Source organism: Macaca fascicularis, chromosome 9 (assembly GCF_037993035.2).
Source record: "Macaca fascicularis isolate 582-1 chromosome 9, T2T-MFA8v1.1".
In the NCBI taxonomy this organism is placed as follows: domain Eukaryota; kingdom Metazoa; phylum Chordata; class Mammalia; order Primates; family Cercopithecidae; genus Macaca; species Macaca fascicularis.
Window position 1 is genome coordinate 58001938 of NC_088383.1, and position 17119 is coordinate 58019056.

The following is a 17119-nucleotide window of genomic DNA, read 5'->3' on the forward strand; positions in this document are numbered from 1 at the left end:
CCTTGTCTCTAGCATGGTGGCTGAGAGCCTAGGCTGCAGAGCAGACTGCCAGAGTTTAAATTGCATCTCTTCTAATTTGCTGTTTAACCTTAGATGAGTTACTTATCCTCTGCCTGTTTCCCCACCTGTAAGATAAGGACTGTAATAGGGTTGCTGTGAGGATTAGATGATTTCACGCAAGTGAAGAGGTTAGAATTACATGAGGCCCAGAATAAGTGCTGAGTAAATATTAGTCATTTCCAGTTTTTAATCTCTTTGTGCGTCAGTTCCCTCATGTGTAAAGTGGGAATATGAGAGCACCTGTTTTGCAGGGTTGTGAGGACTGTGTTTATGTGTGTTGAGAGCTTAGAGGAGCACCTGCACAGGGGACCTGCTTTGCACATGTTTACTGTGATTGTCATTGCTACTTAGAATTGGTAAAGTTAGATGAGACATGACCACTGCACTCAAGTAACTTCTCACATGGCTGGGAGGTGGCCAGGTGAAGAATTAGGAGGGCAGGGCCAGGGTCGGAGTCTGGGCCATGTCATGGGTCTCACAGGCAGTGGAGGCTTCCTCTGGTGTGGGGGCTGCTGGGTGATTGGGGCAAAGCCTCCTGTGTCTCTGGATACTGGGTCAGGGTTTGAGCAGAAGAAAGCTGTGTGATAGCCTTCCAGGCACTCACTGTCTCTGTCTGGACTACTGCCACAGCTGGACAGTAACCCCTTCCCCCAGCCAGTCCTTCGTAGCCCAGTGATGCCAGCTGTAGCCCCACATCACAGATCTGATGGTGCCCCTCCTGTGTGTAAAACCTGCAAAGGCATCTGATTGCCGATACCATATCCCAAACTCCTTAGACAGGTTTTCAAAGCCATTCAAAACTGGCCACGGACCTTTCCTTCCAGCCCCACCTCCAATCCAGCCAACATTTCAGTCCATGCTCTCACCTCCCCAAATCCTGTACCTTCTCTGATCATTAAACAGTGTATGACTTTGTGTGCCTGTGGCCTCTGCTCGGAGCACCTCTTTTTTTCTCCCTCAAGCGCTCTCCTTCTGTTTTTTCCAGATCAAGCTCAAATAGCAAAGGTAGCATTCTCTTCCCCCAAGTGAGGATGTGGCCATCTCCTGGTCCCCTTGGCACTGTGGGCACACCCCGTTTTAACTGCTCTCGCACGCACACTGGGATGATCGGTCTACACATCTCTACTGGAATCTTTCTAAAGATCCTAGTATGTTTTACTCTTTGCTGGTGTATTACTGACACCATGAAGACATAAAAATGCAATCGGTGTCCAAGATTCATATCAAGAACTACTAATCTTTGTGACTCACTGGCTACCTGGCTACCTTCCCAGAAACTCTGAGCTTCTTAGAAAGCTCAGACTACCTCAGGCTCACTGTATTCTCATTTCCCAGTCCTGGGGATGGGGGGTGGGCACAGTGAGCTCTCAGTGAGGGTTCAGAAATGAGAACATCGTCTTGAGAGAAGGAACTACCCACCACAGAGGTACATAGCCCCTGTTGTCACATGTAGGTAGAGGGGTCAAAAAGCATTTTGTTAAAAAAGAAGCCCATCATCAAGAGGTTCCCTGGAGACTGAGCTGGCTGAGCTTTCCAGGAAGAGATGGTAGAGACAAGGAGTGGCCCATGGATGGAATCTCTTTACTCAACTTAATGGATCAAATGCTTCCTAAGACCAGGCACTCTGCCAGGCACTAGGGATGTGAGGTGAACAAGTTGGGTTTAGTCCCTGTCTTCATGGTACTTACCATCCAAGAAGGTGGACAGAAAAATACTGTTAGCATGAAGGAGAGTCTCTCAGATACCTCCTTTGAGTAAAGAACTCATCAGATTCAGAGGTTTATTGTAAATTTACACACGAAGGCAGAAGAAGGAAATTTTAAAACTGTTATTCTGTCTTTAAAAAGGAAACATTTCAAATATTTATGTCTTTGGGGAAAATCAGAAGGAAAAGCTGGGTGGCAAGAGAGGTGATAAATGGCAGGTTTGAGTGAAGAAATTGTAATATTTTATTTTTGTTTTTTTAAACTTCCTTGCCCACTCTTTATAAAATATACCTCCATCCTCCCTCATCCTTTTCTAGGCACATTTTCTTGCTTTGTGTTTCTTTGTAACCTGCATGTGCATTTGCATTATGTCTGCTTCTGTATCACCACGTTTGTGTCTGTTTCACTCCCAGACACATGCTTCATAAGGCGTGTGTCCTGCTTGTTTATTACTGTACCCTAAGAACATACCATAGATAGTAGGTGCTCAGTTAGGATTTGGGAATGAATCAGTGAATGAAAACAAGGGTCTTCAATTAAGTGGCTTGCTCTTGCTCAGGAGTGGATTTCATCGGTTTTCAGGTTTTACTCTAGGCTCATCTGCTGGTTTATCGGTTGGGTGAGAGAGCATAAACCTTCCTATCTGTTATTTCTGTGATTTATCAGCCTCTTCTCAGACTAAATAATAGCCAGCTGAGTTTGACAGGATGGATGTTCTTAATATGGGGAAGGAGGAGGATACTGTTCCAGACTAACATTAAAACACTCACAGGATCTGGTCTGGGTTCTTCAACAAGACTAGGAGGAGAGGATGGTTGTGGAGCTGTGCATGGCATACCGAATGGAGGGCAGGGAGCCCTAACCCTGCCACTGTGGGGATTGTAGGTTCTGCCTCACAGGTGATGGGCAATCGCAGGAAGGCTGGGACAGGGGAACGGACTGACCGAGGTGTTAGAACACCCCTTGGCATCAGTGGAGAAGACGAGGCATGGGAATGAGGTTCAAACAGGTGCTGAGATAGAGTCTGACATAATAGGAGCCTGTGTTCCTGATCTGGGGAGTCTCAGGATCTGTGAGCAGCCAGGGCAGGTGGCGCTGGAAAGGAGCCAGGGTGGTCCAGCAGGCTGCCGACAGGAAGGAAGGGAGATGCTGGGACATGCTCAGTGGGAAATGTTTGTGAGACATTGAAGATGAAGTATCAAGTGGGAGAAAAGGCTCTGGAGCTCAGGGGCAGGCTGTGCTGGAGGGGTAAATATGAGGGTCGTTGCCACAATGATGATATTTAATCTAAGGAAATTGATGAAATAGCCAAAAAGAAGCTGTAGAGAGAGAATAGGGTTGAGGGGGAAACAAAGAGGAGCTAACCACATAGAACTGGGAATGTAATTAAAATCCAGTCAAGGAGATTGAGAAGCAAGAGGGAAGAGAAACCAAAGACAGTTATGTCAAGGAATCTGAAAAAAGAATGTGTTTTGGGAAGGCGGGTATGGTCAAACCATGCTAAATGCTGGTAAAGAATAGCACAAACTAAGGATGGGGTGTCTTCTTTGGATTTGGCCACCTGAAAGTCCCTGGTGGCCTTTCTGAGGGAGGTGGCCAGGTGGAGGCAGTGGCTGGCTGATGCGGGTTGAAAAGAGAACGTGAGGTGAGGATATGAAGCCAGGGCATGTTGATAATGCTTTCTAGAAGTTTGCCTATGAGCAGGAGGAGCTGCATAAGAGCTACAGGGATTAGGGATGGAGGGAGGGTTATTTTTACAATGACAAATACCAGAATATATTTGTACATAGGAGGAAGAGATCCAGGGTTGGGCAGTGGAATCTTGGAGAGAACAGTTATCTCAAAGAGCAGTGTCCTTGAGATGGTGACCAGTGGGATCCAGAGACCAGATAGATGGGAGACTCTGCTTGCGACAGGAAGGAATCCAACACATGTATTTGTGAATTTGGCGGTGGGAAGACAGAGTATTAGTATCTTATGGGTTCTGTCTTCTCAGGAAAGTATGAGGTCAGGTCGGGGAGAGGAAGAGAGGTTAGAGGAGAGAGGAGAAGCAATGAAACCATGATCTTTAGGATAAGAAAATACAGCTTATTAGAAAGACAGAGTTGGATTGCCAGACCCAACTGAGTGTCAGTTTGACATTTGACACTATTTGATGTAAAGTGAAGCCAGTCAGACTGAATGTTTTCTCATGCAACTTTTAGCCATCCCAATTATGTCTTGCTGTGGGATTTCATATATATTGAATAGTCCGGAAAGATATTGAGTCTTTTCTGATCATAAACAAGGCTTCCCAAGGGCACGTTGCAAGAACATGTCTGGGAGGACAGGGAGAGAGGGCGGGCTGTGTTGGAGACATGGATGGGGAATGGAGCCATGGATGGAAGGAGCTGAGACTCCAGACGAGGTGACTCAAGACTCATCTGCCAATGGATGGCTGGGCAGACTGACTCGTGTGGAGGTGGAGTCAACAGAGATGTGAGGCTTGGTGGGACCCATCTTCTTAGTCTGAGATAAACTGGGTCACCAAATGTATGCTGGGACCCAAGTGCCTCCATGCTGAGATTGATGCTGCATGTTGCTGGCTTCCCAGGGGCTGGTGCAACTGACCGGCACATCTGGCTGGGTGCAGCCAGGCTCATGGGCAGGTGGTAGCTTCCCGTAAATGCAGCATTTATGGGATGGTTATGCATGTAAAGGACCCAGTAACAGAAAATTAGAAGGAGGCTTGAGAAGTGTGGGAGGAAACCAGGAGAGAGTAGCATTCTGGAAACATGGAATAGATGCAGGGAAAAGTAAGGGCCCCAGTGAGAAGTCAGGTCACGGCACAGAAAAGTGGCCACAGAAGTTGATGTGTATTTTTCTTCTGAGAACATGGGAATGAAGGATGGTAGTAGCAGGGAGCAGAAGGTTGCAGACTGGACTGAAACAAGTGGGTGAAGGGGGAAGCTCTAATGATGCATTCATGAGGAAACTGCTTTGTGTTAACCTTTTCAGATAATGGCGTTCCTCCTGAGGAAGAAAGCCTGTCTCCTGAACCATCGAATTTTTCAGCTGATCCTCTCAGTGGCTGGCACTGTGGAGCTGGGCTTCAGGTCATCTGCTATCACCAACACTGGTGTCTTCCAGCATATCCTCTGCAATTTCGAGGTAAATCAGAGATTGGCCCTTAGCCCTTCAGGAGTGTGTGTGATGGTAAATATGCTAAGTCTGGGCTTTCCCTTAAACCCAGCACGTCAGCTTCCCTCACAGTCATGATGGTAGGAAGAGGGAAAACCAAACAAGCCTGCCCAGAGGCCCTAGTTTGTAATGACATCCTGCCACCTATGGACTGTGTGGCTTCGGACAAATCTTTTGACTTCTCTGAGCCCCACTCTTTTTCTTGGGTGAAGTGGAGACCTTCATTTCCTTGCAGGCTGTCATGAGGGTTAAGCCAGATAGTATCTGGGAAAGGATTTTTAAACTGTAAATTAGCATATACATATGAGGGTAAAGAAAATGATCTCAGTTCCTTTGGGTGGTGTTTTGCTGTTTCCAAATGATTCTTGAAAGGGGTGAGTTGAGGGATGCAGAAGGAAACGCCTGAGGCTAACTGAGGAGCATCGCACAGAACTGCTTTGGGCGAATCATCCCATTCACAGAGCATCATTTACTGAGCACCCACTGGGTCAGGTACTGGCCGTGTGCTGGAGACACAGTGAAAACTAGAACCCAGTCCTTCCCCACAGCCAGATGTGCCTGGGACACAGCCAAGGTGACACTGAAAATGTTAGGTGCCACAGTGAGGCAGGCACAGGGCATCTGGTTAGATGGAGTGACCAGACAGTCAGAATTCAGGGGAAAAATCCTTCCAGGTAGAGGGTATATGCTATTTGCAAACACTGTACATCAGAGTGAGAGCAGTCATGGGGACTTGAGAGCAAGTGGCTTGTTGGGGGCCTACAGGTTTGTGTTGGTTGCAAGAGCAGGAGAGACAGAAGGCAGGCCCAGGGGGTTAGACTGCCCAGACTACGCTTTAGCCTGGGCATGTGGAGGTCCTCAAGAGAAGTTTCAAAATTCTTTCTTTGTTTATTAAAAAATTGATATATGTTTATTATAGAATATTTTTAAATTACAGAAAAGTGTGAGAGGGAAACTCCTGTTTCCAAGACCTAGTTAATTCTTGTCACACCTGGATGCATTCTCTTGTAGTATTTTCTATGCATAATACGTTTTAAAAATCATAGTCATGATTATGCTATAGGTATTATTTTGAATCTAATCTTTTCTCGTATACCAAAAACATTTAAACATTTTCATTACAAACACTTACAAGCACTGTTCTGAGATCAGAATAATATTCTGTTATGCTGGAGAGTTCCTGGTTTCTTCATCATTTCTCTATAGTCAAATTTTTAGATTCTTTCTATATTTTGTTATAAACTGTGTTATAGATGGCACTTTTGGGCAGATATTTCTCCCACTTTTAAAAACATTTTCTTAGAATAAATTATCAAAATTGAATAATGAGAATAAAGGAGTTATGAACAATTTTTAGATTGTTGATAAGTTTTACCAAACTTCTGATATCTAGGGATGTTAACTGTAGAATGACAGGTGAGAAGAGCCCTGAAGCAGGGAGATGGGTCATGAGATGATTGAAGAACTCCGGGTAGAAGATTTTGAAACCTAAACTGAGGCAAGGGTAGTGGGAAAATGAGGGCAGCAGGTGAAAAAGCCATAACTTGAACCAGAAGTGACTTAGAGCCAAATGACAAGGGAAATACTATGTACCAAAACACCACAGGGCTGCTACTGAAGGCAGGACAAGAGGGAGAGTGACAGTCATCAATGTATACATTATAAAAAGAGAATATTCTTTGTATAATATAGATCAAGATTCAATTCAACTTCTAACCTCTAACTTCACATCAAGAAGTTAGAATGACCAAACAAAATCAAAACTCAGAGAAAGAAGGAAGGAAACATATAAATGAGAACATAAATTAATAAAATAGGGAGAAAAAACATACAAAGGATCAAGAAGGACAATTAATGTTTCTCCTAAAACAGACAAACCTCTGTTAAGATTGGCCAAGAAAAGAAGACAGAAGGCACAAATGAATAATATTAGGAAGGAAAATGGGAGAATACCACAGAAGAATGAGCAATTAGAAAGGAAACAAGACAATTGGATTAGTAACTTTGTGCCAATAAATTAGAAAATTTAGCTTATTTGAGCAATCTCATCCGAAACAGAAGTTTTCAGAGCGCACTCTAAAATAAATAAAAAACCCCAATGATCCTAGAACCATCAAGTAAAGTGAGTCACTGGTTTAGAATCTGTTGAAACAAACAACAACCAGAAGGGAATGCCAGGCCAGGCACTCATAGGGAAATTCCACCAGTTGGGAAATAGGTTCTTTCTAGCTTCTTTAATGAACTAATCTTGATGGCAGAACACAGAAGGACAGTACAGAAAATGAAAAAGTACAGGCTAATCTTATTTGTAAATATAGGCATAAGAGCCCTAAATATAAGATTAGCCAGTTGAACCAGGCCAAGATAAATGTCCTGGTCCTGGATCTGAATCTGGAAAAGAGGATTGTGGAGGAAGCCAGCATGGCCTGGAGAATGGGCTCCCTGTACACAAGGGAAAAGGAGATGTATATAAACGGCCATAAAACCCCACTGAATAAGATAGTGTATCTTGACTGCAACTGTTGCTGCCCCTTCTGAAATGCTGTGGCCATGCTCAGGCAGTCTGGCTCCAAGACATCCTGGCCACCAGCATGGCCCAGGAATTACCGATGCAGGAACCCATCATGCTCCATTGCCTGCTACTAGCATGGCCATGGACACCACCCTTCCCCACTCTACCCTGAATAAAACTACCCCCTTCAGGACCTGGTGCTTTTAAAGCTGGATTTAAGAAAGCAAACCACCAATAATAACCAGATGCTAAAAAGCAAAGCAAAGTGAAACAAAATGAAATGAAACAAAATAAAATTTAAAGATTGAGAAGAGAGAATTTCAAAAAGGGAAAAATGTTTCCCAAATGTCATGTTCTGCCTACACCAAGTAAAGTGAGGTGAAGGATGTGTATGTGCCCATTGGAGGTCACTGACAGGCTTACTGACAAGTTGTGGGGTCAGAAGCCACTCAGAAGTAAGGAGAAGTGGCCAGGCTTGGTGGCTCATGGCTGTAATCCCAGCATGGGGAGGCCGAGGCGGGTAGATCACCTGAGGTCAGGAGTTCGGGACCAGCCTGGCCAACATGGTGAAATGCTATCTCTACTAAAAACACAAAAATTAGCTGGGCGTGGTGGCGGACGCCTGTAATCCCGGCTACTCGGGAGGCAGAGGCAGGAGAATCACTTGAACCCACGAGGCGGAGGTTGCAGTGAGCCTAGGTCGTGCCATTGCATTCCAGCCTGGGTGACAAGAGCAAGACTTTGTTTCAAACACACAAACTAAAAAAGAAGTAAGGGGAAGTGTGGGGAGACTGAAAGTGGAGGCAGTCAGTGGATTTTGGAAAATAGCAGAGAGGAAGTTTCAGAACTTTTGGTTTTGTTTTGTTTTGTTTTGTTTTTTTGAGACGGACTCTCACTCTGTTGCCAGACTGGAGTGCAGTGGCGCAATCTCGACTCACTGCAACTTTTGTCTCACGGGTTCAAGTGATTCTCTTGCCTCAGCCTCCCGAGTAACTGGGACTACAGGCACGTGCCACCACGCCAAGCTAATTTTTGTATTTGTAGTAGAGATGGGGTTTCACCATGTTGGCCAGGATGGTCTTTATCTCTTGATCTCATGATCCACCTGCCTTGGCCTCCCAAAGCACTGGAATTACAGGTGTGAGCCACTGTGCCCAGCCAGTTTTGTGTTTTAAGATGGGAGAGACTTAAGTCTGTTTGTAGGTTGAAGGAAAACCAGACAGTTTAAATACTAGTGGGAGAAGAAACTGCTAATGAGACACATCTTCAGAGGAGACGAAGAGTTTGAAAACAAGAGAGTGGATCACAGGAGAAAGGGTGGGATCCATGATGACTGGTGTGAAGCAGACAGGAAGAGGAAGTTCTGAGGAAGGGAGAGACAAGAAGTCGTTGAGAAGGGAATTGACAGGAAGCTATGAGGGAGGCGGGTACAGGAGGTTGTTGAAGCAGGGAGGGGCAAAAATTTGTGAGGGAAGGAGGGACAGGAGGTTGTGAGGGAAGGAGGGACAGGAAGCTGTTGAGGCAGGGTTGGACAGGAAGTTGTTAGACAGAGTTGGATAGGAAGTTGTAAGGCAGGGTTGGACAGGAAGTTGAGAATCGGGGAGGAACAGGAAGTTGTGGGCTTCTAAGTTTTAGGTTTTGGTTTCTTTTCTTTTCTTTTCTTTTCTTTTCTTTTCTTTTCTTTTCTTTTCTTTTCTTTTCCTTTCCTTTCTTTTCTTTTCTTTTCTTTTCCTTTCTTTTCTTTTCTTTCTTGAGATGGAGTCTCATTCTGTTGCCCAGGCAGGAGGGCAGTGCTGCGATCTCAGCTCACTGCAACCTCTGACTCCCACGTTCAAGTAATTCTCCTGCCTCAGCCTCCTGAGTAGCTGGGATTACAGGCATGTGCCACCACATGTGGCTAATTTTTTTGTTTTTAGTAGAGATGGGATTTCACCATATTGGTCAGGCTTCTTGAACTCCTGACCTCAGGTGATCCACCCACCTCAATCTCCCAAAGTTCTGGGATTATAGGCGTGAGTCACCATACCCAGCCTCTGGTTTCTTAAAGAGGGAACTGGCTAGTTCATTTCTGAGAGTACAGTCATCTCACGGGTGGGAAGAGAGCAACACCTGACACATTATCCACCTGATATTCAAACAAATCTAATCCAGACATCTTAATATAATCCTTAGTACAAGCTTATGTGACACAGAATAACAATCAAAAGATTCAATTATTCATGTTTCTCAAAATTCTGACATTTGGTTTTATGTAATTTCCTGATGAGCTAGGCAGCCTCAAATGGGTGTGGCAACTTATTATTGTTGCTGTGTTCTGGAATGGAAATGGGAGAGGATGGAACTTTTGTGGGAAGCGTAAAGGATGCACCTTATTGTATTAGTGGGTTCGCATCTGACTTTCTTAGTTCTGTCAGCCCTTAGCCCCGGGCCTGGCATATCATTTGTTGAATGACTGCATTCACGAATCAATATCCTAAGTGTGCAGGGCTCTTGGAGCCCTTCAGACATTTTTGTTGGGGTGCCATGCTGGATACCCATGCTTTCACTAGAGCTGCCTTCATCAATACCAGCTATCCCAAATGGCAGCTGCCCAACCTCTGTGTGTGCCTTTGGGCAGTGGCTGTACTTAAAAAAGTAGGAAATCTGTCACTCTTTTCCTGACTGAAGAACAATCCACCCATTTTACCTTGTTTTACTTTGTATCCACTCATTCTTTTAAAAAATTTAATGTATCTTTACAAAAGATAGTGGCATGTAAGATGCTAGGCTCCAGGGATTAAAGAGGGATAGTCCCTACCTTCAAAGGCCTCCTGATAAACTTGTGTTCACTGGGGTTCTTTTGCATTTCCTCTTCAGCAAGAGTAAGCAGTCATGGGCAATTGCTTAACTTTAAGCAAGGTTGAGTATTGACCCTATGGGTCACTATCTGTAGGTGATGCCCATGGGGACCCAGTGTGGAGGCAAGGGAATGGGCTTCGTGGTCAAGTGGATTGACTTTAAAAACAGTCTCTGGCAATTAAAAAAAGTCTGGTGCCAGAAAAGTTACGTAGTCTCCCTGAGTCCCACTCTTTCTAGCTACTAGATACAGATAATAGGCAGGGTACAGTGGCTCACACCTGTAATCCTAGCACTTTGGGAGGTGGAGGTGGGAGGAACACTTGAGCCCAAGAGTTAGAGACTAGCCTGGGCAATAAAACAACACCCCATCTCTACAAAAAATTTTTAACAACTAGCTAGGCATAGTGGTGCACACCTGTAGTACTAGCTACTTGCGAAGCTGAGGTGGGAGAATTGCTTGAGCCCAAGAGGTCAAAGCTGCAGTCAGTCATATTTGGGCCACTGCACTCCAGCTTGGGTCTCTCAAAAATAAATAAATAAATATGGATAATAATATTTTGGGTCTTTTTATGGCACATCTTGCCACCAGGAAATGTATCAGTTGTTAAGTGCTAGCTCTTTTTGCTGCTATATGAGCACATGCTTATAATCCCACACCTGAACCTTGTATATTCTGAGCCTTAGGAAGTGTCAGTATTTAGAGAAGAAAACTATTAGAGTTCTCTAAAGAGACGTAGACATAAGACATGACGGCACCCATCAGTTCTGCCCCAGAAGGATCACCAGCAGCTACATTTGTTTACTATGAATGAAAACAACCTGAGTGATCCACTTCGCTTTCAGAATCTCAGTGAATTTCGTATCTGTGTGTCGCTTACAATTTTGTTATGCAGAAGATGACACTGTGGTTTGGGCTGAAGAATGTGTTGCATGCACAAATTGGGTATGTAGTCAATGCAGTGTAAAACCTGAAAATCTGTACCTGGCTTCTATTTCCAGTCCTGCCACTTGCTGGTGGTGAGTGGAGTCTGTCACTAAGCTGGTCTGTCTCAGCCTCTATTTTCTCCTCTGTAAAGTGGGAACATCATCATTTGTCTTGCAGGATCCAGGGAGGATGACATGAGTTTGCAATATGGACACTTGGGCTGTGGGCCCAAGGCTGAGCAGATGGAGCAGATGGTTAGTGCAGGTATCCTTGGTTGGAACCAGGCCCACAGTGAAGTGCCAAGTAGCAGCAGAGGTGGGGAGAGAAGGCCTTCCTTTAGGGGAGGTGCCTCTCTGCTTGGAGTGTCAGGAGAGCTGATCTGATTCCAGAGCTGGTACATCATGTTGGTAATTCCAAGTCAGAGGATCACATGTCCAGCACTGATCTTCTCATGCTTCCTGCAAATCCTTCTCCCACACCTTCATTTTAGCATATGTTTTGATCTGTCTTCCAGCTTTGGATGAATACTGCAGACAATCTGGAGCTCAGCCTCTTTTCCCATCTTTTGGAAATCCTTCAATCACCAAGGTAGGCTGGGTCTTGGCACCCTGGGGGTTAGAACTGAAGGCTGAATATCCAGAACAGAGACAGAGAGGGCAGGGTGGCCAGTGGCTCTTCCCTGCTCCCAGAACACTGGGTCCCCAGCTGGGAGCACATGCTTCCCACTGGCTCATGTTTGTGGGGCAGTCTCTTCTGATGGTCTTGGGCCTCAGGAGGGCAGGTGCTGGGGGCTTAGAGGCCTCTCTAGCCCCAGGGACTAGCACATACTGGGGACTCAGCAAATGTGACCAGCGAAGGCTCACTCTCCCTCTAACTGACTTCTCCAAGGCACTTTTGGAATTGGTTAGGGTTCTTTTACCCTTCAAGTGGTAGAAATGCAACTCAAACAAGCTTAAGGAAGGTAAAAGAGGAGGAAAGAAGGAAGGGAGGAGGGAAAAAAGAATAGAGGAAGAAAAGACCAATAAAGAGGGAATTCATTGGCTCGTACAACTGAAAAGAGCTGATCTTATCCCATAGCTGGGTGAGGCTCGCATCCTTTTCTCTGAGCTCTGTTACCACTCTTGCCCCTGCCTCTTCCACGCAGTCTTCAGGTTGCCTAGGCTTTCTTCTGTGGCAGCAAGGTGGCTCCTGGGCAGCTCCTCAGAGCACGTCCTCAGCTTAGCACCATTGGCAGAGAGACAACTTTTTAAACATGTAATAGTCTAGCTATTGGACTGAGTCTCATTGAGCCAACTCGGGTCCCATGACCAGGCTGGGAACATGGCTTCCCCTCTGGAGTTAGAATGTGGTAGTTCCCAAAGGGAGCCAGGGGCTGTGACCAGAATAAGGGAGAAGGAAGGCAAGAAAGTCCACATATCACCCCACCTGCCTCCTCCTGGCTCAGGCTGGTACAGAGCTCATTGGTGCCTTCAGCATTTTGAATGTATTTGTAAATGGCTTTCCACTCAGCCAGTTAATGAACATCTATTATAAACTTACTACATTTCACACCCTGTGCTTAGAGGTAAAATCTGGAGAAGAATAAGCCACAGTCTGATGAAAAGAGTACAGAAAAACATGCTGTTCAGTGCTGTCAGAGGAAACAGAACCAAAGGCAGCCGGGACTTCTGGGTAGAGGAGCATCTGTCTTCCTTGCTGAGTCCATGATTATAGATCACACACAGAATTGGGTTGGTCCTGCCTCTTTTGTGTTTCAGGGAAGTGGAGCTCAGCAGAATTTAATGTGTTAATACAAAAAAAAAAAAAAAAAAAAGACAGTTCAGGGTGAGGAATCTGTCCAAAGTCACCCTCCGCCACATTTTTCTCCATCATTTTTTCTCTTTCACTTTCTTCCTGTACCTGTACCAGTTGTTTTCTAAGAAACAGACATTTACCCTGGGACCTGTTTTCTTTGGGGGAGTAGAATTTACTGGAAATTGGATTTGTGAGTATCTGAGGGAGGGGGTATGGATAGGTGGATTCTTTCTTTTTCTCCATTGACTTTCAGTGGTGTGTCTCTCCACTTTGTGGTTTGGGGCAGGCAGGAAGATCACACATCCAGACAAGCTAGTGAAGGGCCCTGCACTCCTGGCTGATGGGAAGTACTCCCTGGTCACATGAGTGTCTGCTGTCTTTGTTCTGAATTTCTGAGGCCAGCACTAGTTTTCCCTGGGGCTCAGAATTTAAGAGTCAATAATTGGGGTTTTTCTTTGAAGGTGGTTTCCGGGGGGCGAAGGGGACAGGCAATGCACACGCGAGTGACTCTGGCACTTGGCAGACACATATTCGATGGGTGTCTGACGGCGTCTTGACAAATTGCCCAGAGAGCATTGGAGTTAAGGGGCCATGGAACAAGCCTGGCTTGAAAAACATTTTTAGCAGAAACAGAGCAAATTTGGTTCATTCCAGTAAAAGCTTTTACTGTCTCTCTCCTGTACTCACCAGGGAAGGACCCAGGAATGCTGAAGCTGCCCACCAGGCACAGCTTATACCCAAGCTTGTCTTCCTATTCAACGAACCAAACCTCATCGCCTCCAAGATCCCCACCATCATTGGCATCCTGGCCTGTCAGCTAAGGGGCCACTTCAGCACCCAGGACTTGCTCAGGTGCCACACCAACCTGCCCGGGGGAAGAGCAGGGCCCCGGGGATGTTTAAAAAGGGAGGACAGTCCCCAGCTCTCTCCCCATTGTGCTCAACCTTGCATCACTTGGAACCTTCTAGGAATTTTTGTTCAGGGCTGAGAGTTGGGGAAAGGATGGTTTGCTGAAGTCAGGATGGGACAGGCTCGTTTCCCCAGCAGGGCTGTGTGTTTACTGTCCCTACTTCTCAGACTCCCCCACTGCAGGCAAATATTCAGGAATTTCCATAAGCACTGCCGTCCTTGCCTGCTGATGACCCAAATGCCTGGCTCCTGCAGACTCCTGAAGGGCAGTCCCAGCCACCAGTGTGTTTCCCCTTCTCTTTCCTTGTCACTATCTGATTGATCTGGCAGAGCCAGAGTTAGCATCTCTGGTGAATCCTGACTGATTGTAGAAGTCTCTGGAAATACACAGCATGCCATGATGATTTCTCACTTGCAGCTGCATGTGGGTGGGTCTGGGTGAAAACACTGGCATATACTCAGTGGACTCAGGTGAGCCCACCTGTGAGCCTGTCCTTCTCTCCCTGTGTGTAAAGGATTGGGCTGTTCGTTGTATATACCCTCAAGCCTTCATCAGTGAATGAGAGGCAGATCTGCGTGGACGGAGCCCTGGACCCTTCCCTGCCTGGTGAGAAGACCTTTGCCAGTTCGAAGGCGGTAGAACGGCCCTCACAGAACCCCTGAGAGGCCCACATTGTGCAGAGGGAGGGGTTGAGCAAGGAAGGGGAAGGCACCCACAGCCTGGCCGTGGTTCCCAAGCAGTGGCGTGTGAGGCTGTCATTTTATGATGAGAGTCAGAAATGAAATAAAATTATGGATTCCTGCTTTGAAATGTGGGACAGTGTTCCAGGCCTCCAGAATAAAATCAGTTCCCTGTAGACCAGCACGTGGGATCCAGGATCCTGCCTCACTTCCTAGTTGAACCCCCACTAACCCTTACTTTCCTGATGAGCCCCAACTCCAGTACTGAAGCACTTGCAGCCCCCCAGGTGACGGCCTGCCCTCTGTCTGTGCTTGGCACGTGCTCTTCACTCGAGGGAAATGCCACCCCTCCCCCACTAGCCTAGCTGTCCCCAGACTCACCAAACAAGATTAAGTCACTTTCTCTGTGTTTCCAAAGCCTCTTGGGGTTACCCTAGTGGACAGATTTGTAATTTGTTTATGTGAGTCTCCCTTTTCGCCTAGCCAGGTGTAGAACTGCAGCTGTGTCTTGTTCAACTTGTTCCCTCTGCTAGAGCAGTGCAATGGCAACAATCACGACCGCTTTGTCCTGGGCCCTGCAGCTCTGCACTGTCCAAGATGACAGCTCCTAAGCCACGTATAGCCGTTTAAATTCAAATTTTAACGAATTAAAATTAAATGCAATTAAAAACTTAATTCCTCACTCACTGTAGCCACATTCTAACTGTTCACTAGCTACCTGAGGCTAGTGGCTACTCTGTTGGACAAGGTAGATATAAAACAGTTTTATCATCACAGAAGAGTCTCCTGAATAGCATTATTTAATCTAGATAAATTATTATCTCTTATCCTTAGATCAAGCCGCAAGAAATTACTATTCCCATTTTGCAGACTAAGAAACTTAGGTTCAATGAGATTAGGAGCTAATTGAAGATGGGGCCAACATCTAAATAGAGAGAAATATGACTCCATTTCTCCAAGCTGCCTCATCAATTCTATTTCTGCAGCATGGGGTGTGTGCCGTGCATTCGTTGTGAAATTACTGGCAACCGAGGGAATGAACAAATGGATAATGGGCCAAGAGTGAACTTATGTAGTCAACCTTCCTTCTCATATGGACTGCATTCTGAAACTTTTACCTAACCAACATATTAAAACATTGTTAATATGTCCTTTCAGGCTTTAATGACTCTTCAGAAGTAAAGTTTCTTCTTCCCCTTGCTCCCTATACCTTTGCTATGATTTGAGTTCTGTTTTTACTGTAGCATAGACATCCAAAAGCCTAGCCTGGGAGCAAGTTGAAAGCAGGAACAAAGAGAACAAAGACCATGGTCTTCAGCACTCCGTTCCTGATTACTTGCATGATATCAGTGCATAGTAGGTGATTATGAAACGCCGCAGCCTATGATAATTTAAAAAATTCTTCTACTGAAAGGTATATTTTCCCTTATTATTTTTAGGATTTTTGTTTTTTGGAGGATGTGCAGCATTGCAGACATCTCTAATTAAAGCAAACTTTAGTAACATTTTCTGAAATTCTTTTTAAGCATTGTGTGGAGGCTAGAATAAAATGCCAAAATTTTGAGTCCCAGCCATGCCACAATTCCGGGGTGAAATAAGCATTTGGTGAATAATGATTGCTTACTGCAGCAAATATTATGTCTCTTTACATCCGTTTTCTCTCAAATCTGAATTCCTTTTTGTAGCTGGAAGCCAAACATCTGGAAAGACAATCTGGCTCAGAAACCAGTTGCTGGAAATGCTGCTCAGTGTAATATCTTCCCCCCAACTTCATCTGTCCTCTGAGTAAGTAGCTCCAGAAAGAGCAATTTGGGAGGAGGTTGCCTCATAGAGGGTGTGGCATTAAACCTTTTCTTAATGAAAAGTTTAGCATCTCTGAGTCTGTTTTCTGCAATGTGTTTCCTGCACTAGTCAGAAAGAAAATTATATTCTCTCTACCCAATGAACCAGACCTTGCCCTAAGATATTCTGATGCAAATATTAAGTGGACATGAGTAACTAGAAACAGATTTGGTATAATTACAATAAACTCCTTTTGTCACCATTGCTATAGTGTAATTGTTGTTGTTTTGGCAGTTGTGACAATTACTGATTTTGATGTCCTGTACTTGGCAGACAATAGAGTGAAGAACTCGTGAGCCTAAATAACATCTATCGAGGAAAAGTCTTGCCAAATTCTTCTGCTATTTACTGTTAGTGAGTTTGTTATTTTTCCAAGTTGGAAAAAGAAGTATCTACCGTCAATTAACTTCTAAAATCATGTGTAATCATAAAGCTGATTCCATTAACTCTCCCCACTGCCTGCCTGCTTTACCTCCAACCTTGTAGTCATTCATTTGACACCTAATTTGTTGAACATCTACTGCATGCCAGACACTGTTCTGAGCTCCTAGGATGCAGTGCTGAGCAAGTCAGCCCGGATCCTTGCTCAGCCTAGTGTGTATGTGCATCTGGGGTTGGGGGTAAAGAGTTATCCCTCAGTAAAGCAGCTTTATAAATAGTGTTTAATAATTT

General features: G+C 45.2%; 1 protein-coding gene across 8 annotated transcripts in view; it reads left to right on the plus strand.

Moving 5' to 3' along the window:
• WDFY4 (WDFY family member 4) overlaps window positions 1–17119 on the plus strand; it is a 295895-nt gene that overhangs the window by 105950 nt on the left and 172826 nt on the right. For all 8 annotated transcript variants that reach the window (XM_005565163.5, XM_015456044.4, XM_074001615.1 and 5 more), the window contains 5 exons: window positions 4764–4916; window positions 11736–11809; window positions 13706–13867; window positions 14440–14531; window positions 16291–16390. In XM_005565163.5, the coding sequence (XP_005565220.3) occupies window positions 4764–4916; window positions 11736–11809; window positions 13706–13867; window positions 14440–14531; window positions 16291–16390 (581 nt within the window). The remainder of the gene's footprint in view (window positions 1–4763; window positions 4917–11735; window positions 11810–13705; window positions 13868–14439; window positions 14532–16290; window positions 16391–17119) is intronic.